At 37.7% G+C, this 25,371-nt stretch overlaps 1 protein-coding gene across 3 annotated transcripts in view; it reads right to left on the bottom strand.

Moving 5' to 3' along the window:
- Nucleotides 1-25,371, bottom strand: part of LOC106879029 (uncharacterized) — a 118,965-nt gene that overhangs the window by 9,872 nt on the left and 83,722 nt on the right. For all 3 annotated transcript variants that reach the window (XM_089343868.1, XM_089343869.1, XM_089343867.1), the window contains 6 exons: nt 24,888-24,969; nt 21,810-22,015; nt 20,023-20,122; nt 13,850-14,082; nt 4,822-4,915; nt 830-1,056 (listed from right to left, as the gene is read on the bottom strand). In XM_089343868.1, the coding sequence (XP_089199994.1) occupies nt 830-1,056; nt 4,822-4,915; nt 13,850-14,082; nt 20,023-20,122; nt 21,810-22,015; nt 24,888-24,969 (942 nt within the window). The remainder of the gene's footprint in view (nt 1-829; nt 1,057-4,821; nt 4,916-13,849; nt 14,083-20,022; nt 20,123-21,809; nt 22,016-24,887; nt 24,970-25,371) is intronic.

Raw genomic sequence — 25,371 nt, 5'->3', positions numbered from 1 at the left:
GTCATAAACCGCTCGTTTGTGAACCACTTGAAAATGCACCTCATCACTAGGTACACAAACCAGTGGCGCAGGATATGACCCATATCATTGAAATCCATCGATTATAAAGGAAGTTATTACGTTCTGAACATACCTACCCTTTTTTACTCTCTTTTGGCCAAATCCTTCTTTGAACAGGGAGTTAAAACACAGAGAACTGTAGATGAGCATAAGATTTAAGAGAATGGCTCTCCATGCAACACTAATGGTAGGACATGGATTTAGTAGTGCAGAGCAATAGAACAGTCAACAATTATACACAGCTCCCACTGCATACAGTGGTAAGATGTAGCACTTAGGGGTACCTATTCACAGTAAGGTGGACTAAACTAGTGAGACTTAAACAGCACTGGAGATGAAGTTTTGCTTATTCATGTGAAAAGTGACATTTTGTGAAGGAAGAGTTTATTTTGAAACAAGTAACACCTTCATCATCAATATTACCCTCATTATCCTCATCACCATCTCCACCACCACAACTGCCGCCGCCGCCGCCGCCGTCGTCGCCGTCGTCGTCGTCAGATGGTTTGGAGGAATAAAGGAGGGAAGAGAGAAAAAATTAACAAGGTTGTGAAAAAAAGACAACACAGACTTGAAAGGTAATAGGATGGGTTATTTAGTGGTGGAGGGGTGGGTCTATAAATATTTTCAGAGAAGATTTTCAAGTTGGCTCTACTAGTATTTTGAACCCAGTCATTTTGAAATCTCAAATTCTCTAACATAAATTATGCCATTTGCTTCCCTATCATCATTAGATATTTTAAAATGGGTTAATAAAATATTTTTTTACATCATTGATTCTGAGAGGTTTATCCAAGAAATGCAGTTTTAAGCCTGTTATTTCATTATCTTCATACGTCTTCAAATTGAAATTGTCAACACAGTCAAATCCATGTTTACAGAGATTTCGCCAAATTAAACCTCTAGAGAAAAAAGATAATGTATCTTGAATTATTTCCACAAAGAAAGTTTGCTCATGTTCTTCAGGAGAAATAATTCTCAGCTGCCAATTTTTACCTGAAATAAATAAAAATTTCTTTTAGTCAGTACGTGAGTGTATATGTACACAATATATATATATATGTATGTATGTTTGTATAATAAATGAGATGAGGATTCCAAAAGAATCATGTACTTGAAAAGTATGCACCAGGTAGGGTTGAATAATGTCTGTGGTTCCAGCCAATGGTTGGTTGGTGTCAAGGTATTGGGTAGGATATCTCGGCTTTAGCTCACGGAGAAAAAAAAACTAACCCTTTGAGTATTTATCACTTAAGGGGCTTTTCCAATTCACATGTTACTTTAAATAGTACGTTGTTATACTCTTAGGGTATCCAAACAGATTGCAGATTCCCTTGGTATATTATAATCACAATAAACTTCTTGGTGTAGTTCATTGTATTACCCTGTCCAACTTTAAATTTATAATTTAAATTTTAAATACTAAACTTATTTTTGTAAACTAACTCCGTATGTTATATTCGCTCATACTAAATATTTAATTCCGTAAAGTCTAATGGCCTATTTAGTTCCTCTCCACCTGCCCACCCACCCATCTTCCCAACAAGTTTACGCTGTAGAACCCTGAGTTTTTCTATATTTTTACCATTGATAGTGATTCTTATACCCTGACTCCACCCTGAATTTGGTTACTATTTAGTTTACTGTAATATTGCTTTTTTTTTACTTATTTTTTCATTAGCCTTTATTCTGTTCTATTTTTTGCTTTTCATTATTTTTTTTTTACATCTTAGCTTCTTTCTCCATTTGCTAATTGATTTATTTATCTCCTTACTTGCCCTTAATAGTGCTTTATGACCTCCCCTAATCACAAACTACTACCAGTTATCTTCTTCAAAGTCAACACTTACTCTAGCCTGGCTGGTTCCTTTCCCAGCCAGCCACACTGACCTTAGATATCATATTACACTGTCTCAATAACAACAATTCAAAGGCTAGAATTTCTTGGTCAGTTGCTTCAAATATTCTGGCCTCAACAGACACTCTTCTGATACATTCCTGGGATAACCCATTCATTTTGAAATACTTATGTTCTCACCTTTTTATAGTGATGTAATGTACTCATTCTTCATTAAAAGTTACATAAGAAACAGCTGTAGTGAGCTGATACCTTTTCCATCCTGCATTTTTATTAACGTCCACTTTCCATGCTAGCATGGGTTGGACAATTTGACTGAGGTCTGGTGAACCAGATGGCTGCACCAGGCTCCAGTCTGATTTGGCAGAGTTTCTACAGCTGGATGCCCTTCCTAACGCCAACCACTCCGAGAGTGTAGTGGGTGCTTTTACGTGCCACCGGCATGAAGGCCAGTCAGGAGGTACTGGCAACAGCCACACTTGAAATGGTGTATTTTATGTGCCACCTGCACAGGAGCCAGTCCTGCGGCACTGGCAACGACCTCGCTCGAATGTCTTTTCATGTGCCACTGACACAAGTGCCAGGAAGGCGACGTTGGTAATGATCACGCTCAAATGGTGCTATTTATGTGCCACCTGCATGACAGCCAGGCAGCTGGTGCTCTGGCAACAATCATGCTCAGACAGTGCTCTTAGTGGTCCACTGGTACAGGTGCCGTATATATATATATATATATATATATATATATATATATATATATATATAGGTATATAGGTGGTATTCATCAACTTGCAGACATTGTATTGTGTCAATTTACTTGCTTATTTGTTTACCTAAAGGACAATAATGACAATATAGAAACACGTGACATATTATGTCATATCAGTAATTAAAAAATGACATATAGTGACAGAAAATGGGTTGGATTCACAACCCCTAAGTTTCTTGGATATATATATATATAATCGTTTGTTTAAATAGTGTTTGGACACTTCAAACAAACATTTGCAGGCATGATGGGAGAAAATTTTAGTAGTAGTAAACTGGCAGACTTTGGCTGAAGAGAAACAGGCACCTATTTGTTGCTAATTTCGATACCGGTTCCAAGTTGATCAGTATTGCTTATGCTGTCCTATGTTCACTGGAATTTTTACCTACCATGCCTGTATTAGATTTGTGACTACTCTGTGGTACAGAAGTATTTCTGACATCTATTTTTAGCAATGTAGGTGCTCGTATGGTGCCTTCATATATATATACATACACACACACAATGTGTGTTATGAAGTAGTTTAGCCAATAGTAGAGCTGTCCGTCAGTTAAGAGGGTAATGATATTATTATAAAAATTTCTACAAGTCTCCAGATTAATGCCAAGAGGGTTGTGAGATGCCTAAAATAGATGGTAGTTGTGTCTGGAGTTAAAACTTCCCTTACAGATCCTTAAAAACACATACATAAACTATATAATCAACTGGGAGACCCCTTCTAAAACCAGTCCTTCTATTAAGAGGTCAAAAGAATAAGCTCATTTTAGAAACTGTATCTTTTAATGAATCAAAGAACCTCCAGAGACTGTATAATACCAAAAGTGAGATTTTCTCATCATGTTCCCATTTAACAAGGTATGTATTGGCATGAATTAAAGATAAAGATAAAATCAGACAGAGCAGGATCCAATCCACTGTTGGTTTATGAAACTTTTTCCACTCTAGCAGACTGCCTATATTTGTCGTGCAATAAGTTGTTTCTCATTCAATCACTCTGACTTTTCCCATCTATATGTACTCCTTCAAATGCAGCTTACATCAGACACGGTTACTAAACCATCTTGTTGATATTACCAGCCTTAAAAATGGTGAAATAAATCAAATATTTCAGCCTGGAGGAAGTTTGATAGAAATATATACACATACATACATAAAAATAGCAAGGATCAGTACTCAGGCCCCTCTTTTTCATCATAGTCCTCCAGGTAATAACAGAGGAATTTTAGTTGGGCTGCCCCCAGGAGCTTCTCTACCTGAATGACCTTGTTCTTATACCTGAATCACTACCACAACTGTAGAAAGAATGTCAGGTGTGGTAGCAAGATCTAGAATCAAAGGGCCTTAGAGTTAATTTAGCAAAAACCAAAGTCTCAGGAAGTAGGAAAGCTGACAAATTACAAATCCTTTGCAGTAAGATGGCCCTGCTCAATATGTAGACAAGGTATAATTAGAAACTCCATTAAGGTGTACCCAGTGCAAGCTATGGACACAGAAGATATGCAGCAATACCAGAGGAAGGTTAATGGAAAATAAAAACACGGAAAATATACAGAAAATAGACTCCATCAAATGTCAGGGGGGATAACTAGAAGTAGTTGATAGCTTTTGTTATCTAGGTGACCAAGTCAGCAGTAGAGGTGGATGCTCTGAGAGCATAGGTGCTAGAATAAAAATAGAATGGGCAAAATTCAGAGAACTTCTACCTTTGATGGTAACAAAGGGCCTCTCCCTCAAAGTGAAAGGCAGATTGTATGATGCCTGTGTGCAAACAGCCATGCTCCACAGCAGTGAAACATGGGCTGCTGTGACTGCAGAGAACATGTGTAGGCTTGAAAGAAATGAAGCTAGTATGCTCCAATTGATGTGAAATGTTAGTGTGCATGTATATCAAAGTGTAAGCATCTTGAGAGAAAGATTGCACATAAGAGGTATCAGATGTGGTGTTCAAGAGAGGCAACTGCACTGGTATTGTCATGTGATGTGCATGAATGAGGGCAGCTGCATAAAGAAGTGCTGATCTCTAACTGTGGAGAGAACCTGTGGAAGAGGTAGACCAAGGATCATCTCCCTTGTAATTCTTTTCACTGTTATAGGGACCATATGTAATTGGTTTAGTTGTTCAATAAAATCTTACTTTGCAGTAGTCTGCATGAATATTTAGCCGGGATTGTTTTGTGTAGGTTAGCACAACCATATTCTTCTCCAGTAAGTACTCTTGTCACGACAATCTGAAAAATCATGAAACAATACACTTTAAGTTAATTAGTTTTATTATATATTTAAATTAAAGCAAACACCTACACTGATATAAGGGCAATCCTTGTCATTTTGAACTTCACTTTTATCACCAAAATACTTTCCTCATTTTTATTGCACCATTCATTTTGTTTTTGTGAGATAGTGTAATTCTGTTCCATGTTTAATTAAACTTGTACAAGATAATGATTAAAATTTAAACTGTGAAATAATTATTCGTTAAATATGGTTATACGCAATTATATATTTTTCAACACTGTTTGATGTGACTCAAGTTATTTATTCTCGCTTGGCTAAGCTTAATGTGTATCAGCTAATGTACTATTTATTGTTATCTGAACAGGGCTATGAAAAACGAATATTAGTAACTGATGAGAAGTAAGGACGCAGAAATACATGCATCCTACCACCTGATAAAGTCATTCATAGCCCAATAGGTTTTCACACATTTTTCTGTGAAGAGAATTTATTCACAAGATTATTTCCATAGTGGAAGGTCTTCCCACATCCAAGTGTATCGAAATGTGCTTAATATATTTCTCCATAATTATAATTTATTCAATTTTACTTTTAGCAACAAAAATGTACTCCATCCAGTGAGAGATATATATAATTTAATATATACATGACATAAATTGAAGTTAATATTAGTTTAATGCAGTGAAAGCACAATTGTTGCTCAGGCTCATATAGAAAGCTATGTGCTTTCAAGCAACCTTTTGGTCTTTAATATACAACAGGGCTGGTCATTGTTCGACAAAAACAAGCAAGTACACTACTTAGATCTAAAAGGGATGTGAGAGCTTTCAACTAAACAAAGGATATATCAGTTTCACACTCAGAGAAAAACCAATCCTATCAGTATTTAGCATCTAAAGGGCTTGTCCACATTATGCTATGTGTTACTTTAAGTAGTACATTGTTGGTATACTCTAGCAGATTCCCTTTTTCTTCTTTTTCTTTTGTTATTTTTACATTTTAGTTTCTTTCACCATATTGTTAATTGATTTATCTCCTTATTTTCCCTTGATGGTTCTTTATGACCTCTACTAATTACCACCACTCTTGCCCTACTATATATCATCTTCAGAGTCTACACTTGTTCTAGTCTGGCTGACTCTTCTCCCATCCAGCCGCACTGACTCTTCTCCCATCCAGCCGCACTGACTCTTCTCCCATCCAGCCGCACTGACTCTTCTCCCATCCAGCCGCACTGACCTTAGATATCATATTACGCTATCTCAAGAACAACAATTCAAAGGCTAACATTTGTTGATTATTTCTTCGCATAGCCCAGCCTTGACAGACACATTTCTGGGATACCCCATGCATTTTGAAATAATTATGTTCTCACCTGATGAAGACGGTTTTTTACAGTAATGAAATGTACTTATTTTTCATTAAAAGTCATGTAAGAAACAGCTGTAGTGAGCTGACACCTTTCCATCTTGCATTTTTTATTCATTTTGATTATATATATATATATATATATATATATATATATATATATATATATATATATATATATATATATATATGTGTGTGTGTGTGTGTGTGTGTGTGTGTGTGTGTGTATGTATGGATATTTGTATGTATATATATGTATGGATATACGTGTGTGTATATATATATGCATATATATATCGTGCAATCCATGCCATGACGGATGTTAACCAATGATGATGATGATGATCATATATATATATATATATATACCCACATATGTATGGGTCTAAGTTCTGTGCATTTGTGTAGCAAATAGTCTTTTATTACAGCCCTTGCCCGAACAAAGCCTTGCCAGTGGATTTGTTAGATGGAAACTGAAAGAAGCCCATTATACATATGCATGTGTTTCTTTGTTTCATCATTGCAAGTGAAGTGTGAAATGATTCTTACAACCAATGACATTCATTTCCATTATTCTGTAAGAATGTGTCTGCCTATGGAAAGAGATGAGGGTTGGTGAGAGGAGGGACATTTGGCATTAGGAAATCTGTTTCAATGAATTCCATCTGACCATTACATATTTATTTATTTATTTATGTGTTTCAGCCAAGTGGCTGCAGTCATGCTGGTGCACGGACTTTAAAATAATGATGATGATGTATCCATTTATAAGCATATACATACATATATATGTATATGCATATAAATACATATCCATATGAATAATTATAATTATACATACATATATAAACATAAATATCTCAGTTTTATTCATATGCTTATATATATGTATACATACATCCATCCATCATCATCATCATCATCATCATTTAACATCTGTTGTCCATGCTGGCATAGGTTGGACGGTTTGACCAGGGTTGGCAAACTGGAAGGCTGCACCAGACTCCAGTCTGATTTGGAATGGTTTCTACAGCTGGATGTCCTTGGCATATAAAACTACCCATACGTAAACTCACACAGACACACACACACACATATGTACATATATAGCTATCTATATATGTGTATATATATATTTATACACACACACACACACACACACACACATATATGGACATATACATTCATACATATAAATATCTATATATATGTATATATATTTATACACACACACATACACACACACATACACATAGGTACTGGAGTGGCTGTGTAGTAAGAAGCTTGCTTTCCAGGCACATGGTTCCAGGTTCAGCCCCACTGCATGGCACCTTAGTGAAGTGTCTTCTACTATAGCCTTGAGCTGACCAAAGCCTTATGAGTAGATTTGGTAGATGGAAACAGAAAGAAACCCATATATATATGTGTGTGTGTGTGTGAGTGTGTCTTTGCATCTGTGTTTGTCCCCCAATCACTTCTTGGCAACTAGTGTTGGTGTGATTCAGCAAAAGAGACGATTACAATAAGTACTCGGTGTAAGAAATAAGTCCTGGAGTTGATTTGTTCAATAAAAGCCCTTCAAGGTGGTGCCCCAGCATGGCCACAGTCAAATGACTGAAAGAAGTAAAAGGATATATATGTATATGTATATATATATATATATATATATATATATATATATATATGCTGTGTGCAGTGCACAAGAGAGAAGACTGTGTGTTGATTTGGTCATGTGATGCATATGGATGTAGACAATTGCATAGAGAAGTGATAATCACTTAAAGTGGATGGCACATATGGAAGATGGAGACCAAGGAAGGCATTGGATGAAGTACTGAAGGCCAATCTCAAGACACTGAACCTTATGAAGGAGAGGACAAAGGACTGAGATATCTGGTACTTTGCTGTGCTCAAAAAGGCCCATTGGTCACAGCAGAATTGATACTGGTGCTGATGTCACATAAAATGTACTCATGTTGGTGCTACGTTAAAAGTATTGGCGCTGGTCCCACCTAAGATGCACCCAGTACACTCTGTTGATTGGTTAGCATCAGGAAGGGCATCCAGCTCTAGAAACCCTGCCAGAACAGACAAGGGAGCCTGATACAGATCCTGGTCTTACTAGCTCTGATCAAACCATCCAACCCATGCGCTAGCATGGAGGATGGACATTGAATGAGGAGGATATATATATAATGAACATATTTATATGCAAAATTGCATTTACCATTTACATGATGTCAGCAGATTTTGTCTTTACAGCTGTTTCAAATAATCTGCATTTGGATGCAATAAAAATGCATATTAAGCAAGCAAATGCAGTTCTGAGACAATATTCCTCAGAAACATAAAGGCAAGACATGCACACATCACATGTATTCACAATTTTACATAGAAATACTTTCCTTACACATATTTGGTCTCACATTCTTCTTTGATATATTTTCAGTTTGTATTATTCCTTCACCTGACAATTCTGCATCTGGACTACTTCGCCATGATGTAGTTTAAGGTTGTGATCTCACTAAGCACTGCTGAATAATTATCTATCCTGGGCTTGTACAAGCAGCATTTTCGGTTATCACCCATTATGTGCGCCGTGCGTGTGTAGATGTCTGTGTGCGTGTCTATGTGCACACATATATACACATACCCGTGCCATCATCAAAGGATGACATAAGATAATGATCAGCTTGATGAGGATGATGAAGAAGAGAAGGCAGATTATAAATCTTACATATAAGTGTGTGTGTGCACATACTCTTTTACTCTTTTACTTGTTTCAGTCATTTGACTGTGGCTATGCTGGAGCACCGTCTTTAGTCGAGCAAATCGACCCCGGGACTTATTCTTTGTAAGCCTAGTACTTATTCTATCGGTCTCTTTTGCCGAACCGCTAAGTGACGGGGACATAAACACACCAGCATCATTTGTCAAGCAATGCTAGGGGGACAAACACAGACACACAAATACACACATATATATATATATATATATATATATGAATATATATGACGGGCTTCTTTCAGTTTCCGCCTACCAAATCCACTCACAAGGCTTTGGTCGGCCCGAGGCTATAGTAGAAGACATTTGCCCAAGATGCCATGCAGTGGGACTGAACCTGGAACCATGTGGTTGATAAGCAAGCTACTTACCACACAGCCACTCCTGCACCTATAATATAGTTATGGCTATTCTGCGGGGTTACCCTGGGTTTCACATCTAGAAAGCACTTAGCTTTATGACATTTCTTGAGATCTTAATGGTTGGTGGCCGATAACCTCTCTTCAATGTGGAGGGAGAAACAACCTTGAATGCTTGGAAACCTTTTGTACTAGTGTTGAGCAAGTAGCTACGAGATCATTTGTCCCTCCATTTCGAAGAGAGGTCATCGGCCAGTGGCCATTAGTGTCTGAGGAAACACCATAAAGCTAAGCACTTTATAGATGTGAAACCCAGAGTAACTCCAGAGACTGGCCGTAAATAGTTATATTTAATTATTCTATTGCTCTATAACTTAGAGTGAGCTTCTCTTTCAGATTTATGATTTACCGACAATATATATATAGATACATACACACACGCAAACACAGATATATATCCACACACATATGTATATATATATATGTATACATATATACGTACATATATGAGTATGTGTGTGTGCGTATATGTACCTATGTATCTGCATATATATACATCGTCATCATCATTTAACGTCAGCCTTCCATGCTGGGGACAATATATATACATGTATGTAAATGTTGAATGATGTTAATGAGTGCTCAACACTACATTGGTAGATATATTAAGACTGAAAATGTGTGTGTGTGTGTATCGGTATATCCTCGTTTTGTGCCAAAACAGCTTGACCGGTTTTTCTTAAACTTCACACACACATTGCTTATGTGTCTGGGGAGGTTTTAAGTATAAATTGATTTTGAAAAAATGTTCGAGTAAAACGGCGGAGGAATAACATTTGCAGCTGACAGGCTAGGAAAGCTTTCACTTATGATCCCAGTTGCAATTACAGCAGCAGATCGGACATTGCAATTGTCACAATGAGTAGGATCTGTGGCTTTTTGTCTGGCCAAAAAGTGGCCCGGAGAAACCCCGGGCATGTGCTGCTCAAATGGTAAGATTAAAATACCTCCATTAGAAGATACCCCCCCCCCGGTTTTTTGGTTGACCTAACATTCTTATAGACTCTTTTCTATGCTCTGTATTTCTCACACGCACATACATCCATGTTTGTATACACATACACTTTGTGTACATGACGGCCTGTCTATTATTATATTTATAAGTCACACTCACACACACAGACACACAAGTTCTTCTCTTAAACCTTCTACCTGTTGTGTCTCTTTTCCTTTTTGGCACTTATACTCATTTATCCTCTTTTCGTGTTTTTTATTTTGTATCGACCGTGCGATGTGCTAAAGGAGCCATTCCTCGTCACCTCTCCTGATCGTGTGGTCATTACAAGGCGTAGGAAGCCATACGATGGAGGCTTAACCTTAACCATAGGGAAATTCAAAGTTGACAATAGATAGATAGTACCTTACTGTCCGCTTCTTTCAAAGACATTTAAAGCACATATCAATGTGGAATTTTGCAATTCCATCAAATCAATCAAATATGTCTGCAAATACGCTAACAGAGGGTCTGATGCCACCATGTTTGACCTCCAACGCATCAGCTAACACGATGAAGTAACGCAATACCAGGCTGCATGGTACATAAGCAGCAATGAAGCGTTTTGGCATATTTTCGGTTTTCCAATACACGAAAGGTATCCTGCTGTTGTTCAGCTTGCTGCTCATCTAGAAAATGGCCAAGGAGTGTATTTCAGTGAAGCCACTGCTGCCCAGGTACCACAGGCTCCATCAGATACTATGCTCACTGCGTTTTTCTAAACTTTGTCAGGTTGATCCTTTTGCACGGACACTCCTTTACCCACAAGTTCCATGCTACTACACCTGGAACAACAAGATGTGGAGAAGGAAGAGAGGTAAAACTGTTGAAAAGCATGAAGGCATTAAGTTCGATGATTGCCTTGGGTGCGTGTATACAGTGCACCCAAATCAGACTGAGTGCTTTCATCTCCTTCTTCTTCTACACGAAGTAACAGGCCCAACTTGCTTTCAGGATTTAAGAACTGTGGATGAAAATGTTTTTACAAAGAGGTATGTCAACAGCGCAGTCTTCTTCAAGATCACGAGCCATGGCAAGCCTGCTTATCAGAGGCTTGTGTATCCAAATCACCAAGAAGCCTAAGAACACTTTTTGCTGTTATACTGCACGATTGTGCACCCAGTAGTCCGTATTCTTTGTGGCTTCAATTTAGGAATGACCTGTCCGAGGACTTCAGGTGAGCCACTCAGCTTCGATTCCCTACTTTAAACATAGGTTTCACCAATACAATATGCAATCTAGCACTGATTGAGATTGAAAACAAGACTTTAGCTTTAGGCAGTGATGTAATGACCACTTACAGGCTTCCCCCCGCTGCAAAGCCTACCTCAAATGAGCTCCCTTCTGAGATTGTTCGGGGAAACATCTTATGACAATACTGAACTATCCGCATATGTACAGATCAATGAGGTACTCCTGCTACCTGACCAGAAGCACACCTACGACACTATCGTTCAGCAAGTTCAGGGTCGTAAAGGTGGCATTTTCTTCCTTAACGCTCCTGGGGAGACAGGCAAAACATTCGTAACTAGATTCATTCTTGCAAAAGTAAGGCTACAAAAGTGCATCGCAATCGCCGTGGCAACTTCAGGCATAGCTGCTACTCTGCTCCCTGGTGGTAGAACTGCACACTCTACGTTTAAGCTTCCCCTTAACATTACAAGTTCACCAACACCTGTTTGCAACATATCAAAGACGTCGGACAACAGGCAATTGCTCGCACAATGCCGCCTGATTGTTTGGGATGAACGCACAATGGCTCACAAGGGTGCCCTTGAGGCATTAGATAGAGCTTTGCGAAACATAAAGGAAAACCACAAACCGATCGAGGGTGTCACTGTCTGGCTATCTTGGGACTTTAGACAAACCTTGCCAGTGATTCCAAAAGGCACAAGGGAGGATGAAGCAATGGCGTTTCTTAAGTCTTCACGTCTATGGGGTCATGTTGTTACTTTAAAGTTAGAATCAAACATAAGAGCGCGCCTCCATGAGGACCCATTGTCAGAAGATTTTGCGAGGGACATTCTCCTTCTTGGCAATGGTGAAATTCCAGAAGACGGAAATGAAGATGTTGACATAAGTAACATTTGCACAATAGCCAGTACTATCCAGAGTCTTCAGGACCAGGTCTTCCCAGGCCTAGAAGTCCACAACGGTGATCTAGATTGGCTTTGACAAACAGCCGTTTTGGCTCCTAAAAACGTTCAGCGGTGAGTGCAATCAACAACAGCCTCTTACTGCGTTTGCCTGGGGACAAAGTCAGTAGACACCATTCCCAATCAGGATGAGGTAGTTGATTATCCCACTGAATTTTTGAATTCCTTGGAGCCTTCAGGTGTACCTCTGCATATTCTTACTCTTAATGTAGGTAACCCTGTTATACTGATAAAGAATTTAAATCCACTGATGTTGTGCAACAGAACACGCCTTGTTATCACAGAATTACTTCCCAATGTCATTGAAGCAACAATTATAACAGTCTGTGGTAAAGGTGAAGACGTCTTCATACCACAAATTCCCCTTCTGCCTTCGACTGCTGACTTACTGTTTACAGTCCGCAGAGTGCAGTTTCCAATTAGACTCAGTTACGCCATGTCCATTAATAAGTCCCAGGGGCAGTTGCTGTCATTCATTGGACTTTATTTAGCTGAATCATGCTTTTCACACGGTCAACTGTACATTGCCTGCTCAAAAGTAGGTTGTAAGAACAGATTATATGCCTTCAAGCCCCAGGGGAAAACTACAAATGTTGTTTATAAGGAAGTTTTGTAGACTTGCCATACTGACGCCATATTTCAGTCCTAAGTTATTGCTGTTATAATTTTTGTTGCTTCATTTTTTCACTCGATTGTTGTCATAATATTACACATGCGGTTCCCTTTAAGAGTTACTTAGATGTTAGTCTTGCCATAAAGCGTGAAAGGTGCTTAAGGGAGGTAATGTTAATCACTTTATTAGTTATTAAGCCTTTTTGAACTAACGCACCCGGGCAACGCCGGGTACACCTTCTAGTATATAAACAGAAATACACATACATATGCATACACACCCATACATGCACACACATATGTGGAAACATACACAGTGACATATAGAGAATAACTCCATTTAATATAGGAAGCCTCTATCTGACTGGTTGACTTGCTAGAAGTAAATGCCAAATCTCCTTTAAATCACAGCTTACTGTCTCAGAGAAGAAGGACACACTGAATAAAGTCCTTGGGTGCATGCATCTAAGAAACTAACATGATGGTCATGGCTGGAATGTCTTTTTTTCTTGATCCAATCAAGCAAGCCAAACCAGGACTTTAACAATGACACAAAAATAGAACAGAAAAGATAAAAAAACACAGAATTCTTACTTTGAATATGTCAAAAGCTTTGTTGGTGTCATTGAAGTGTATATCAGCCTCACTTGTTCTTATATTTCCAATATTGGTAAAATCAGCGAATGTAGGAAGATACGCTAACTTTCTTAATGTTAGATTATGTAGAGAATCTGTTTCACTGCCAGGCACTCCAAGAAATACATCTATTTCTGTTATATTTCTGATTAGTCTGGGTCGTGAGGTTAATTCTATTTTCCACACAGAAGCTAAAAAAGAAAGAAGAAAATAATTTTAAAAAACAGTCAAAAAGATGGTAGAGTAGTTGTGATACATTAACAAATGAAATATGCTGAAAAAAAAGAAGAAAAATTGGAATTACTTGACATTTTAAGAATCAAGCTATTCCTCAAAGGATGGCAACTGATTTTGTTGAAATATGTTTTAGAATATCTTTGTTGACATACAATGTCTTCGTTTCAGTTAATTTAGAGAATGACGAAGCATTTATTAAATAACTCTGGAATTTTAATGAAAGGTTTTTCATTTAGACCACTTTAAAACAAAGAATTGATATTAGGGAAGTAGGGGCCATCTTTGGCAGGTTGGCATCAAAATGGTTCAGAAGTAAATGAATGGTCGCTGTTAATATTTGTAATCATATTAAATTCAATGATTTAAGTAATTAATAGGTGAAAGAATTATCATCAACAATATTTATTACTAACATTAAACACTTTTGATATATAAGTAACAATTTATTGCATGTTTTGTATGTAAATCAAGCAAAATGTGAACTTGTAAAAGGTGAGAGCTGCAATATCTCATATAAATAAAATCAGAATTGCCTTTTAAAAGTGAGAATAATTTCTTAGAGAGAAAGTGGAGGAGTAAAATCGTTATTTAATGAAACAATATTCATCCAAGATCTAAAATTACAAGGTGCCCCAGCTACAAAACGAATGGTCTCTATGGAGGGCTTAATTCTAAGGCTTTTGTAAGCTTGCTGAAACATCATCATCATCATTGTTTAACATCCATTGTCCATACTGGCATAGGTTGGACAGTTTGACCAGGGCCAGTAACATGGAAGGCTGCAGCAGACTCCAGTCTGATTTGGCATAGTTTTCTGCAGCTGGATGCCTTTCTTAACACCAACCACTCCAAGAGTGTAATGGATGTTTTTATGTGCCACTGGCATAGGTACCATTTGCATGACACCAGTGTCTGCCATGAAAATCACTTCAGGGATGCTTTATCACTCATAAGTCAAACCCTAAGTGCTGCCAGTCCACAGACCAATGTACTTTTAACAGGGGACTTCAGTTTTTCTAATTTCAACTGGCCTGAGGGCTACTTCCAATCTCAAACTACAAAACTAAACAGGAAAGATATGAATGCTCTGCTCGACGTCACAGATGCCTTTCTCATACAATAAATCATCACCTATCCAACTAGGGGAAATAACATACTCGACGTAGTATTTATCACTAATACAGATTCTATTCACAATGTTCAGGTCATTCCAAAAGTAATTTCTGACCACAACATGATACAAGTATCTGTATATGGTTCAAAGATAACAACGCACACAAGTAATATCAAATATGACTCGCCCCTCATAAACTTGAATTTTAAGGAAAGAAATCAAAAGTGAGACCCTCAAAAACAAACCGGTCTCAACATATTGCCAACCTCAGTGTTAACAAGGGAATGAAGTTTCTGTACGACCAGACAGCCAAGATTTGTCAAAAGCATGCTCCATATAAACATCCCTATTTCTGCAAAAATTTGATTCCATGAGATAGACGGATACTAATGTGTAACAGAACCAAAGTGACAAAACAGTGAGGAACCTAACTCTCCCAACAGACGAGATTGCAAAGAAAAAGTAAGAAAATAAGGAACATTGAACTAAACCTCAAAATGTCTTATGGGAAAGAAACTTTACTCAAGGAACACTGAGCAGTGGAAAATATAAAAAAATTAATCTGAAGCTTTTTTTCCACTTTGCTAAACAAAAATCATCAACACATAACCAGACTGGCCCACTAATCAGACTGGCCCACTAATGGGCCAAAATGGATCAGATGCTAATGCTTCACCACAGATATGCACACTCTTGAGTCAACAATACAATGATGCTTTCTCTCAACCTATGATTGACAAAATAGTGCATAATCCAAAGGAATTCTTTGGTCCCCATAATTCAACTGCACAAACACATCTAGAGATTCTAGATATTAAGGAAGAAGACATAGTTACAGCTATTAATGATCTAGATTCAATTTCAACACCAGGACCAGATGGTCTCCCAGCCATATTATTGAAAACTTGCAAAAACAGCCTCACCAAGCCATTGAAGTAACTATTTCAAAAGTCACTTGAAAATGACATATTCCCAGAACTAGTGAAAGAAGCAACAGTAACACCTATCCATAACAGAGGTAGCAGGGCTGAAGCTAAAAATTACAGACCTGTTTCTCTCACATCTCACACACCTGAAATTGTCTGAAAAAGAATAACTGCATATCTTGAAGAAAACAACCTCTCAGATAATACACAGCATAGTTTTCAGACTGGATGAGGTTGCCTGACAAAACTATTACAACACCATAACACTATCCTCAATAATCCCCTGAATGGAAAGGTCACTAACTGCATATACCTTGATTTTGCTAAAGCGTTTGACAAGATTGATCATGGAGTCACCTGTCATAGAATAAGGGATCTTGGTATCGTAGCAAAACTCAGAGAATGGTTCTTTCATTTCCTACAGGATAGGAATCAATCTGTTGCTGCAAACGGTTATCTCTCAGCAAAAATCACCTGTAATAAGTGGCATACCTCAGGGTATGGTTCTAGGACCATTATTATTTACCATAACCCTCTCAGGCATAAGCCTCTAAGTGCAATTGGCCAACCTAATGAATTACGCTGACAATACAAAATATCAATGGCCATCCAAACTCCAGAATATGCCATCACACTCCAAATTGACCTAAACATCATTTATCAATGGATGGATAAAAATAATATGAGATTTAATACAACCAAAATTTCAGGCCCTTCATTATAAAGGGAATTGACACAAATCCCAATATTTGGTGCCAGATAATACAATAATTCAGAGCACTGATGACATACAGGACTTAGAAATAATCGTGTCCAATGATACATCTTTCATCAGCCACATCACCAAACTGACCTCCAAATGCAGACATCTCATTGGATGGATCCTACGAACCTTGATGACAAGAGAACCGGTAGTTATGCTAACTCTATGGAAAATCATTCTTCTGAGCAGATTAGATTACTGCTCACAGCTTTGGTCTCCAAATTCACCCAGTCTCTTAGAAGAAATTGAAGGGTTACAAAGAACATTCACCAGTAAAATAACTTCAGGTAATGGCCTTAATTTCTGGGAATGCTTGAAAGCTATGAATCTCTACTCCCTTGAACACTGAAGAGTGAGATATACTATTATATATGTATGGAAGATCCTGGAGAGGAATGTTCCAAACACTGGCGTTAAAGCGAATTTTAATGCTTGAACTGGTAGGTACTGTCAGCTCCCAAATATACCATCTTAAAACTCACGAACAAAAACACTCTACTGTACCAGTCTAATACTCAGAGGTCCTCAAGTATTCAACTGCTTACCCAAAGAAATTAGAAATAGAAAAGGGACCTCCACTGAAACTTTCAAAAAAGTATTGGATGCACTCCTAATGATGATACCGGACCAACCAACCAACCATTCAAGGATACACTCAGGAGGAGATCAGCAACCACAGACTCTATCATTGACCAACTTTTAATCATGTGACAACAAAACTAAAAAAAAATTAAATCAAGGCGGTGCCCCAGCATGGCCGCAGTCCATTGACAGAAACCATTAAAAGAATAAAAGAATATATATATACAAAAAGAGCTAAGGAATGGAGTAGATAAGGTTTGGGTGACATATGTTTCACAGCGAGCAGAACCTCAGAAGTGGTAAATATCCATGTGAGGTGTATGCCACACACTTTTCGGGCCAAGGGTATCTTAATTGAATGAAGGTTAATCAAGATACCCATGATCTGAAGACTAACCTTCTGTATACACCTCGCTTGGATATTTACCACTTCCAAGGTTCTGCTTGCCATGAAACATGTAGCCTGGATTTTATGCACTCCAATCCTTAACTTTCATATTTCTATTCACATGCCTCGCAACCAGGCTCCCTACCATGAAATATAAAATAATTTTTTCTGCTTATCTTACTCTGATATGGAAAAAATCCACAACCTATCAGACCAGTAAACAACTATTGTTCCTGAGAGTTGTTTTTTATATTTTCTATGGATTCCTTGAAGCTCATTTTCTTCCTACACCATAATCCTTGGATTGTCCGTCCGTCCATCCATCTGTCCATCTATCTATAAATAATCATCTACCCTCATTTCAAGAGGTCAAATTGTTGGGGCTCGTATGGCAGGCGCTAGTGTAACGAAAACAGCCAAAATGTTTGGTGTATCAAGAAGTACTGTCTCAAAAGTAATGACAGCCTTTAAGAAAGACGGAAAAACCTCCTCTTTAAAACAAAACTCCAGAAGAAAACCAAAACTTTCAGATAGGGTCTGTCGGACTCTTACCTGAATTGTTAGAAAGGGTCACAAAAGTACAGTTCCCAAAATTACTGCAGAGCTTAATGACCACCTCGAGAACCCAGTTTCCACAAAACTGTTCGCTGGGAGATGCACAAAGTCAGAATTTCACAGGAGGGCTGCAATCAGAAAACCACTACTTTCAACAACAAATGTTGCAAAGCATTTAGAATTGAGTAAAAACCTACAGAATTGGTCCCTAGAGCAGTGGAAGAATGTTATTTTCTTCGATGAGTCATCCTTCACCTTATTTCTGACTACCGGCCGAGTATATGTGTGGAGACAGTCAAAACAAGCATCTGACCCAGACTGTCTTCTTCCAACTGTTAAACATGGAGAAGGATCTGTGATGATCTGGCAGGTTTTATCTTGGAAATCCGCCGCACCAGTGGTTTCCCTTCGTGGCAGAAGTAATAGTCAAGACTATTTAAGCATTTTATTTGATCAAATTCATCTTATGTTTGCAAAACTGTTTCAGGAGGTAAATGCAATCTTTCAGGATGATAATGCACCAATTCACACAGCTAAAGTTGTTACTGAATGGCACGATGAACATTCTAGTGAAGTTGAACATCTTATCTGGCCACCACAGTCCCCAGATCTCAATATTATTGAACATTTATGGTGTATTTTAGAAAAACAAGTAAGGAGTCAATATCCTCCACCATCATCACTACAAGAACTGGAGACTGTTTTAGCTGAAGAATCGACAAAAATTCCTTTGGAAACAATTCAAACTTTGTGCGAGTCCATACCTCATAGAATTCAAGCTGTAATCACTACCAAAGGTGGTCCTACCCCATATTAAAATAAATTTGTTTGAAATTTTAAGGCGTTTCCATTATTTTGTCCAACCCCTATGTATACATACATACAGTGCGCTTCTTTCAGTTTCCATCTACCACATCTACTCACAACACATTGGTTGGCCCAAGGCTACGCCACACTGTGGAACCAAACCTGGAACCATGTGGCTGGGAAGCAATATATATATACATATGTAATATATGTAATGTGTGTGTGTGTGGAGGTGGTTGTGTCTCATTGACAACATATAGTTGTTGTAGATGAACATCCCCATCATACAAGCAGTGTCCCTTGTTTCCAGCCTGCCACAATTTATGTCCACTCCATCAGGAAATATTACACTCCTTGGAAACAAGTGAGGGTTAGTGAGAGGAAGGGCATCCACCTAGAGATAATCTACCTCAACAAATTCCTTACGACCCATGCAAGCAGGAACAAGATGAATAACAAAATACTGATGATGATGATGATGAGGATAAAGGTGAGAAATATAATTGGAAATGTGACAGAACGTCAATGTAGAGCATCAGAAGGTAGTGTTTAGTTTTAGATCTTTGGTTTGGAAAATGGATTTGGTGCCAGGAAGATTTATCTGTTGAAAGTAACATCAACAGCATGGATCATTTAGAATTCATCCTGCTCCCTCTCTTTATTATCAATAACATCTGGTAAAAGCCACACAGGCAACAAGACAGAACTATTTCATTGTTTCTTATAAAATTATATGAGAAATACTTTTTATCAACTTACCGTTTGCCGATGAACATTCATGGTAAGAAGTTTGAATAAATTGATCATGAAGATAAATACAGGAATATATTTCGGAAGTTTCCATATTCTTCAGTTTGATCTAAATTAAAATAACAAAAACACAAACAAAATTACATCTCCAGGAATTATATGGGTTTAGACAGGTGTCACATTTGTTCTGGATCCAGTAATTAAACAGATGAGGAATACCTCACTTATCCATCCACTCAGCTACCTCTACTTCAACTGAAGTGTTCTTTCAAATATTGATAACTTCATAAATAGTCATACAAGACCATCTTTACAGGGGCTCACCTGCTCACATTCATTACACGTGATTTAAGAAACTTAAAACAACATAAAGGAATTCTATTGGATCCACCGATGATGGCATCAGGGACAGAACCTGGTCTTGTCATATTAATATATTCAACTTGAAGATATTCTAAATCATAGATTCATGTAGAACTGAATGTTGCAACAGAATTAGTGATGGAGTCTGGTAGATATAACCTGTCTACATTTCGGTCTCTTACCTATTCCATCCTCCATTTGTGTCTACATAAGTTGCCTAGACTGTCTCTTGGTACACCATCTAACCTTTTTATCAGTTCTCTATCACTCATCTCTCTATTATCCAACCACACTCCACCAGCAGCCTGTCTAACTAACAATAACAGTGAATCTCTCCTCTTCTCTGTACCCTGCAGAGAAGACCTGTCTACCCTCTTGTCTCTCTCGCACTCTCTCCTCTCTCTCTCTCTCTCCCTTACTCTCTGCCATTATGCCTCTGTTATAAAGGGTGGCACTGGAAATATTTGTACTAAATACTGCCTACAAACAGTCTTGTTCTCTCTTTCAATGCAGTCAACATTCCTTCTCTTTTGCCACCCCTTCACTCCCATCTTTCTGTTTCTACTATCATACACTTGGCCCCTTCCCCAAACACATCCTAGTTTGCTCCCACCATCACTCTACCTGCTATCCACCCTGTTTGTCACATTGTATTCAGTGGAGAGACACAGCAGAAACTAATGATAGCAGAAGGCAATCTCACTAGTTTGGGTACCATGATAAAATGCACCCAGTGCCCTCTGTAAAGGTGTTAGCAATTGACTGAATATTGTACAGAGTGAAAAGGACCTTTTAGTGTTGTCAAGAAGGTGACAGTCTCCCTAGTACAGGGACCATGCATGTGTGTGTCTGTGTAAATGTTCACATTCTTTCCTGGGGTAAGCCAGAGATGATGATGATGATGCTGTTTGCTGTCATTTCCTTATCAGAAAATTGTCCTGTAGCTCTGTACTTTGAAAGACAAGCAGAATGACATCTCCCTTCATTGAAAGCCAGGGAAGGGTTAGTGACATGACAAGCATCTCCTTGATAATATGTATTCATCTAACCCATGCTAGAATAGAAAAAAGCAGATGTAAAGCAAACAAACAAATGTATTCATAGATTATTTGTTTATTTACAATGTAGTGTATATCAGAACTGAATTAAATCTAAGCATTAAATTATGATATTCTCATTCATCCCTTTTTTTGTCTATAATCTTGCTTCATCCAAAGTGAGGTTTTACAATGTTTAAATATATAAACAGGCATAGATACAGTAATAATCATTAATACAGTTGGTTATGTTAATAAATGTCTCAGGGGCTTATCTGGAAAAGCAGAGATTATTTGCACAAATCTAAAAAACCTGAAAAGCAAGAAATATATTGCGGTTGAGTCAAACAGGTATGCTCCTTTCTAAATGAAAAAATAATAAAGGGTTTTGCTCACATCTGTATCCAGCCAAAATTTTCCTTTCGTCAATAACTTTATTCTCGACCTTTCATTCATTTCCATAGGAAGAAAGAATGATTTATTTGATGTTTTATTATTTGGTCTAAATACTACATTCGTCTTAACAAAAGGTTCTATTTCAAAAGAATATTCATCGTTGCCATATGTCTTATTAAGTTTAACTTCAATGCTCCAGTGTGTCCCTAGAAAGTAAGAGACCAAAAACATTTGTCATCATCAGGGACAACAAAATTTCAAAATTAATAAACATAAAACAATCATTGTCTTGCAAGGAGGTTGGATTTAAAATCAAATCATTAGAATACGATTGGAAAACATTTAGTTTTTCTGCTCTTCAGCCATAGATGTATTACATTTCTTTTCATTTGTAATTTATTTAGATTTATTTATTTCTATTTCAAACAACAGAAGGAGAGGCTTTAAAAGCTTTAAATAGTCACACATATGAGAAGGTACCCAAAAGTAACTGGAAGCATTTTCTATGGGAAAAGCCTGTTGTAGTCCAAGATTCTGAATCGACAAACCTGTTGATATGACTGGTATATCTTCAAGCTGCTGCCAACAAACTTTGAGCAAGGAATTGCAAATGAAAAGAGCTGCAGCAAAATTTGTGCTTCACTTGTTCACAGAAGATCAGAAGCAGTCATGACTGAATGTGTGACTCCTCTTACCCATCTTCCCTATTCACCTGATCTGGCTCCCTACAACTTTTTTTTGTTCCCCTGAATAAAAAATGTCCTTAAAGGAAAACGTTTTGCAGATGTGGAAGAGATGAAGTAAAAAGCAAAACAAGCATCAAAAGGCCTCACTTTGCAAGAGTTCCAGGACTGCTTTGAACAGTGGAAAACCTGTCTGAATCGATGCATTGCTTCAAATGGAGAATACTTTGAAGGCAATAGAAGTGTAAACATGTAAAACTAAGTGAAAAAGATAATATAGCAAACTGTCGGTTTCTTTTGAGTGTCTCCTCATATATATTCTATACAGACTATCTCTAGTAATTTAGTTCCCAGATACTCTAGATCAATGATTTTCAAGTTAGTTTAACTATGAACCCTTTTCTGTCCCTAGTGCTATCTTTAAAGAACCCCAACCTTGTTATAATTCAATGCATCTCTTCTAGCTCAGTTTGCAACCAGATCGTTTAGTGTTCACTTCCAATATGTGACACCTTGGAAAAGTGCCTTCTACTATATTACTGGGCTTTGTGAGTAAATTTAGCAGATGAAGACTGTGTGGAAGCCCATTGCAGCTGGTGTGTTCTTTCAGCAATGAGTACAATATCCTCTGTGAATCAAAGGTGTATTAGTTGCTTGCTGTTGATGTCCATGCCACCTGTCTAATTGATGACCATTTCTGGACATGCGGTAAAGAACATTGGAAAGATGATATGTCCTTGTTTGACACTCTTCACAGCTGGGACCCTTACCAGTGGTGATAGCACAACTATATCTGTTGTGCATCCAGAGTTCACATCTCTGAGCACTTTGATGTATTGCATCTCAACATCTTGCACTTCCAGACATTTCAACACTGCACTCGTCTTGGCACTATCAGAGGCCTTTTTACAATTGTTGGAATCCTTAATGCTGGACTTTTATAATGCCCACTCTGGTAAAGCTGTACAGTTAGTAAAGACAAGTAAGACCATGACTCTCTATGACCGTCTACTTCTCTACTCTCTACTAACACTGACCGACGTCATCTTATTTATAGTGACTAGCACATACCATTTGTTACATGGGAGGGGGTGTTTTATTATTATTATTATCTCCATAACAATAACAAGAGTGACACAGTGATGATTCTCATATTCATTCACTCATTCTCTGAGCTGTGTTCGAGTGACTCTATTGTCAATTGTACTTTAGTTTATACGGAAACCCGGTTGCTCTCTCGACTATTAGTTGCCAAGGTATTTTGATAGTCTGGTGACTCTGATCCTTGTAAACAGCTTATAGAGGTGAGACAAGAGGCATATGCAGTGAGAGTTTTTAAAATTTTCTTCATCACCCTTCTTATGAAGTGGGATAATATTTGAAGATATTTTACCCTCCATCAGAAAGCGATTAAAATGTAGAATGAGCATTTTCCACAGTTCTTCACATTCACATCTTAACAACTCTGTTGCGATGCCATCTTTCCCAAGAGCTATTTCTGCTTTCACCAGTTTGAGGGCCTTTCCAATTCCACTGATCAGAAGAGGTGGCACTTCTTCCTGCATTTGTTGCAGTGTGGAATCAAGCTTCAGCAATGATTTAAAAACATCAGTGCAGAAGTTGTCATGTACTCCTCTTTTTCTCTTTCCTCTGTCACCTTGAGCCCATCCTTATACAACATACTTAATGTATGTGTGTTGTTCAACTGCCAGATCCTTTGGTTGTTCATCAGGGGAAAATACTTTCTTTATGGACATATTGGGATGACAACAGATGTAAATTTTAAAAATTCACCCCAGAATTAACAGTGAGGGAAACCAATACATATTTCCCTGATGTAGTGTATTGTCAGTGTCACATCCTCATTTCATTTTTAAAACCAAATCAAATCAGCCAGTGTAGAGTATATAGAGATAGTGTATAAACTATACTCTGATTTGCAAAGGTTTTGTGTAAGCTGAATAAAATTCAAGTTATGCAATAGAAGCAACTCTTTAGGAAAAAGATTATCAATGCTGCTCTTAAATATGCTGTGCTTTTCCCCAGATAGAAGAGAAACAAAAACACATGGCCTCTGTCTTTTCAGTCACACACAGATATTAAGTTATCTTGATAAATAAATATCGAGATATTAAATTAGAAGGACACTTAAAATGGTAATGTGTGCTTTAGAAAATTCTTCTAAATAGGGAAAAAGACTTATTAATGGATTTTAATTCATTATAATTTATATAATTAACAAAATAAAATCTCTATCAGCTTGTTAGTCAGGCTGCAGTGCATTTTGTAAGGTGTTGGAGTTGTTTTAAAGAAAACAATTCCTTGAGGAATTTCAAAGAGAAAAAAACAGTAAAAAAAGCAAACAATAAAGAACAGTTCAGAAGCAAAATCTTACATTTTGTTAAGTGGAGTCGATAACAATGTCTTTGGCAGAGAGCACCATATCCTTCTTGAAGATCATGACTTTGAACAATTACCTAAAACAGAATAACATTGGTGAAGGATTTAAAAATACTTTCATGAGGATGAAGATGATGATGGTGATGGTGATAATGACAGTAATGAGGGTGGTGGTGGTGATGGTGAAGATGGTATTGGTGGTGGTGATGATGGTGGTAGTGGTGGTGGTGATGGAGGGTGATGGTGGTGGCAGTGCTGATGGTGGTGGTGGTGGTGAAGGTGATGGTTGTGGTGAAAGTGGTACTGGTGGTAGCGATGAAGGTGGTGGCGATGATGACAGTGGTGGTGAATATTCTAACCACTAGCCACCTGCCTTCACTACACACACATACACACACATACACACAGAAGGCAGAGCCAAATGTTATAAACTGTTTCAGGTTAAAAGACTTTGGGCCAAACTTTACACCTAATCCCAC

The sequence above is a fragment of the Octopus bimaculoides genome, chromosome 28 (assembly GCF_046866305.1).
Source record: "Octopus bimaculoides isolate indiv1 chromosome 28, ASM4686630v1, whole genome shotgun sequence".
NCBI classification, from domain to species: domain Eukaryota; kingdom Metazoa; phylum Mollusca; class Cephalopoda; order Octopoda; family Octopodidae; genus Octopus; species Octopus bimaculoides.
This window is presented reverse-complemented; position numbering and strand designations above follow the sequence as displayed.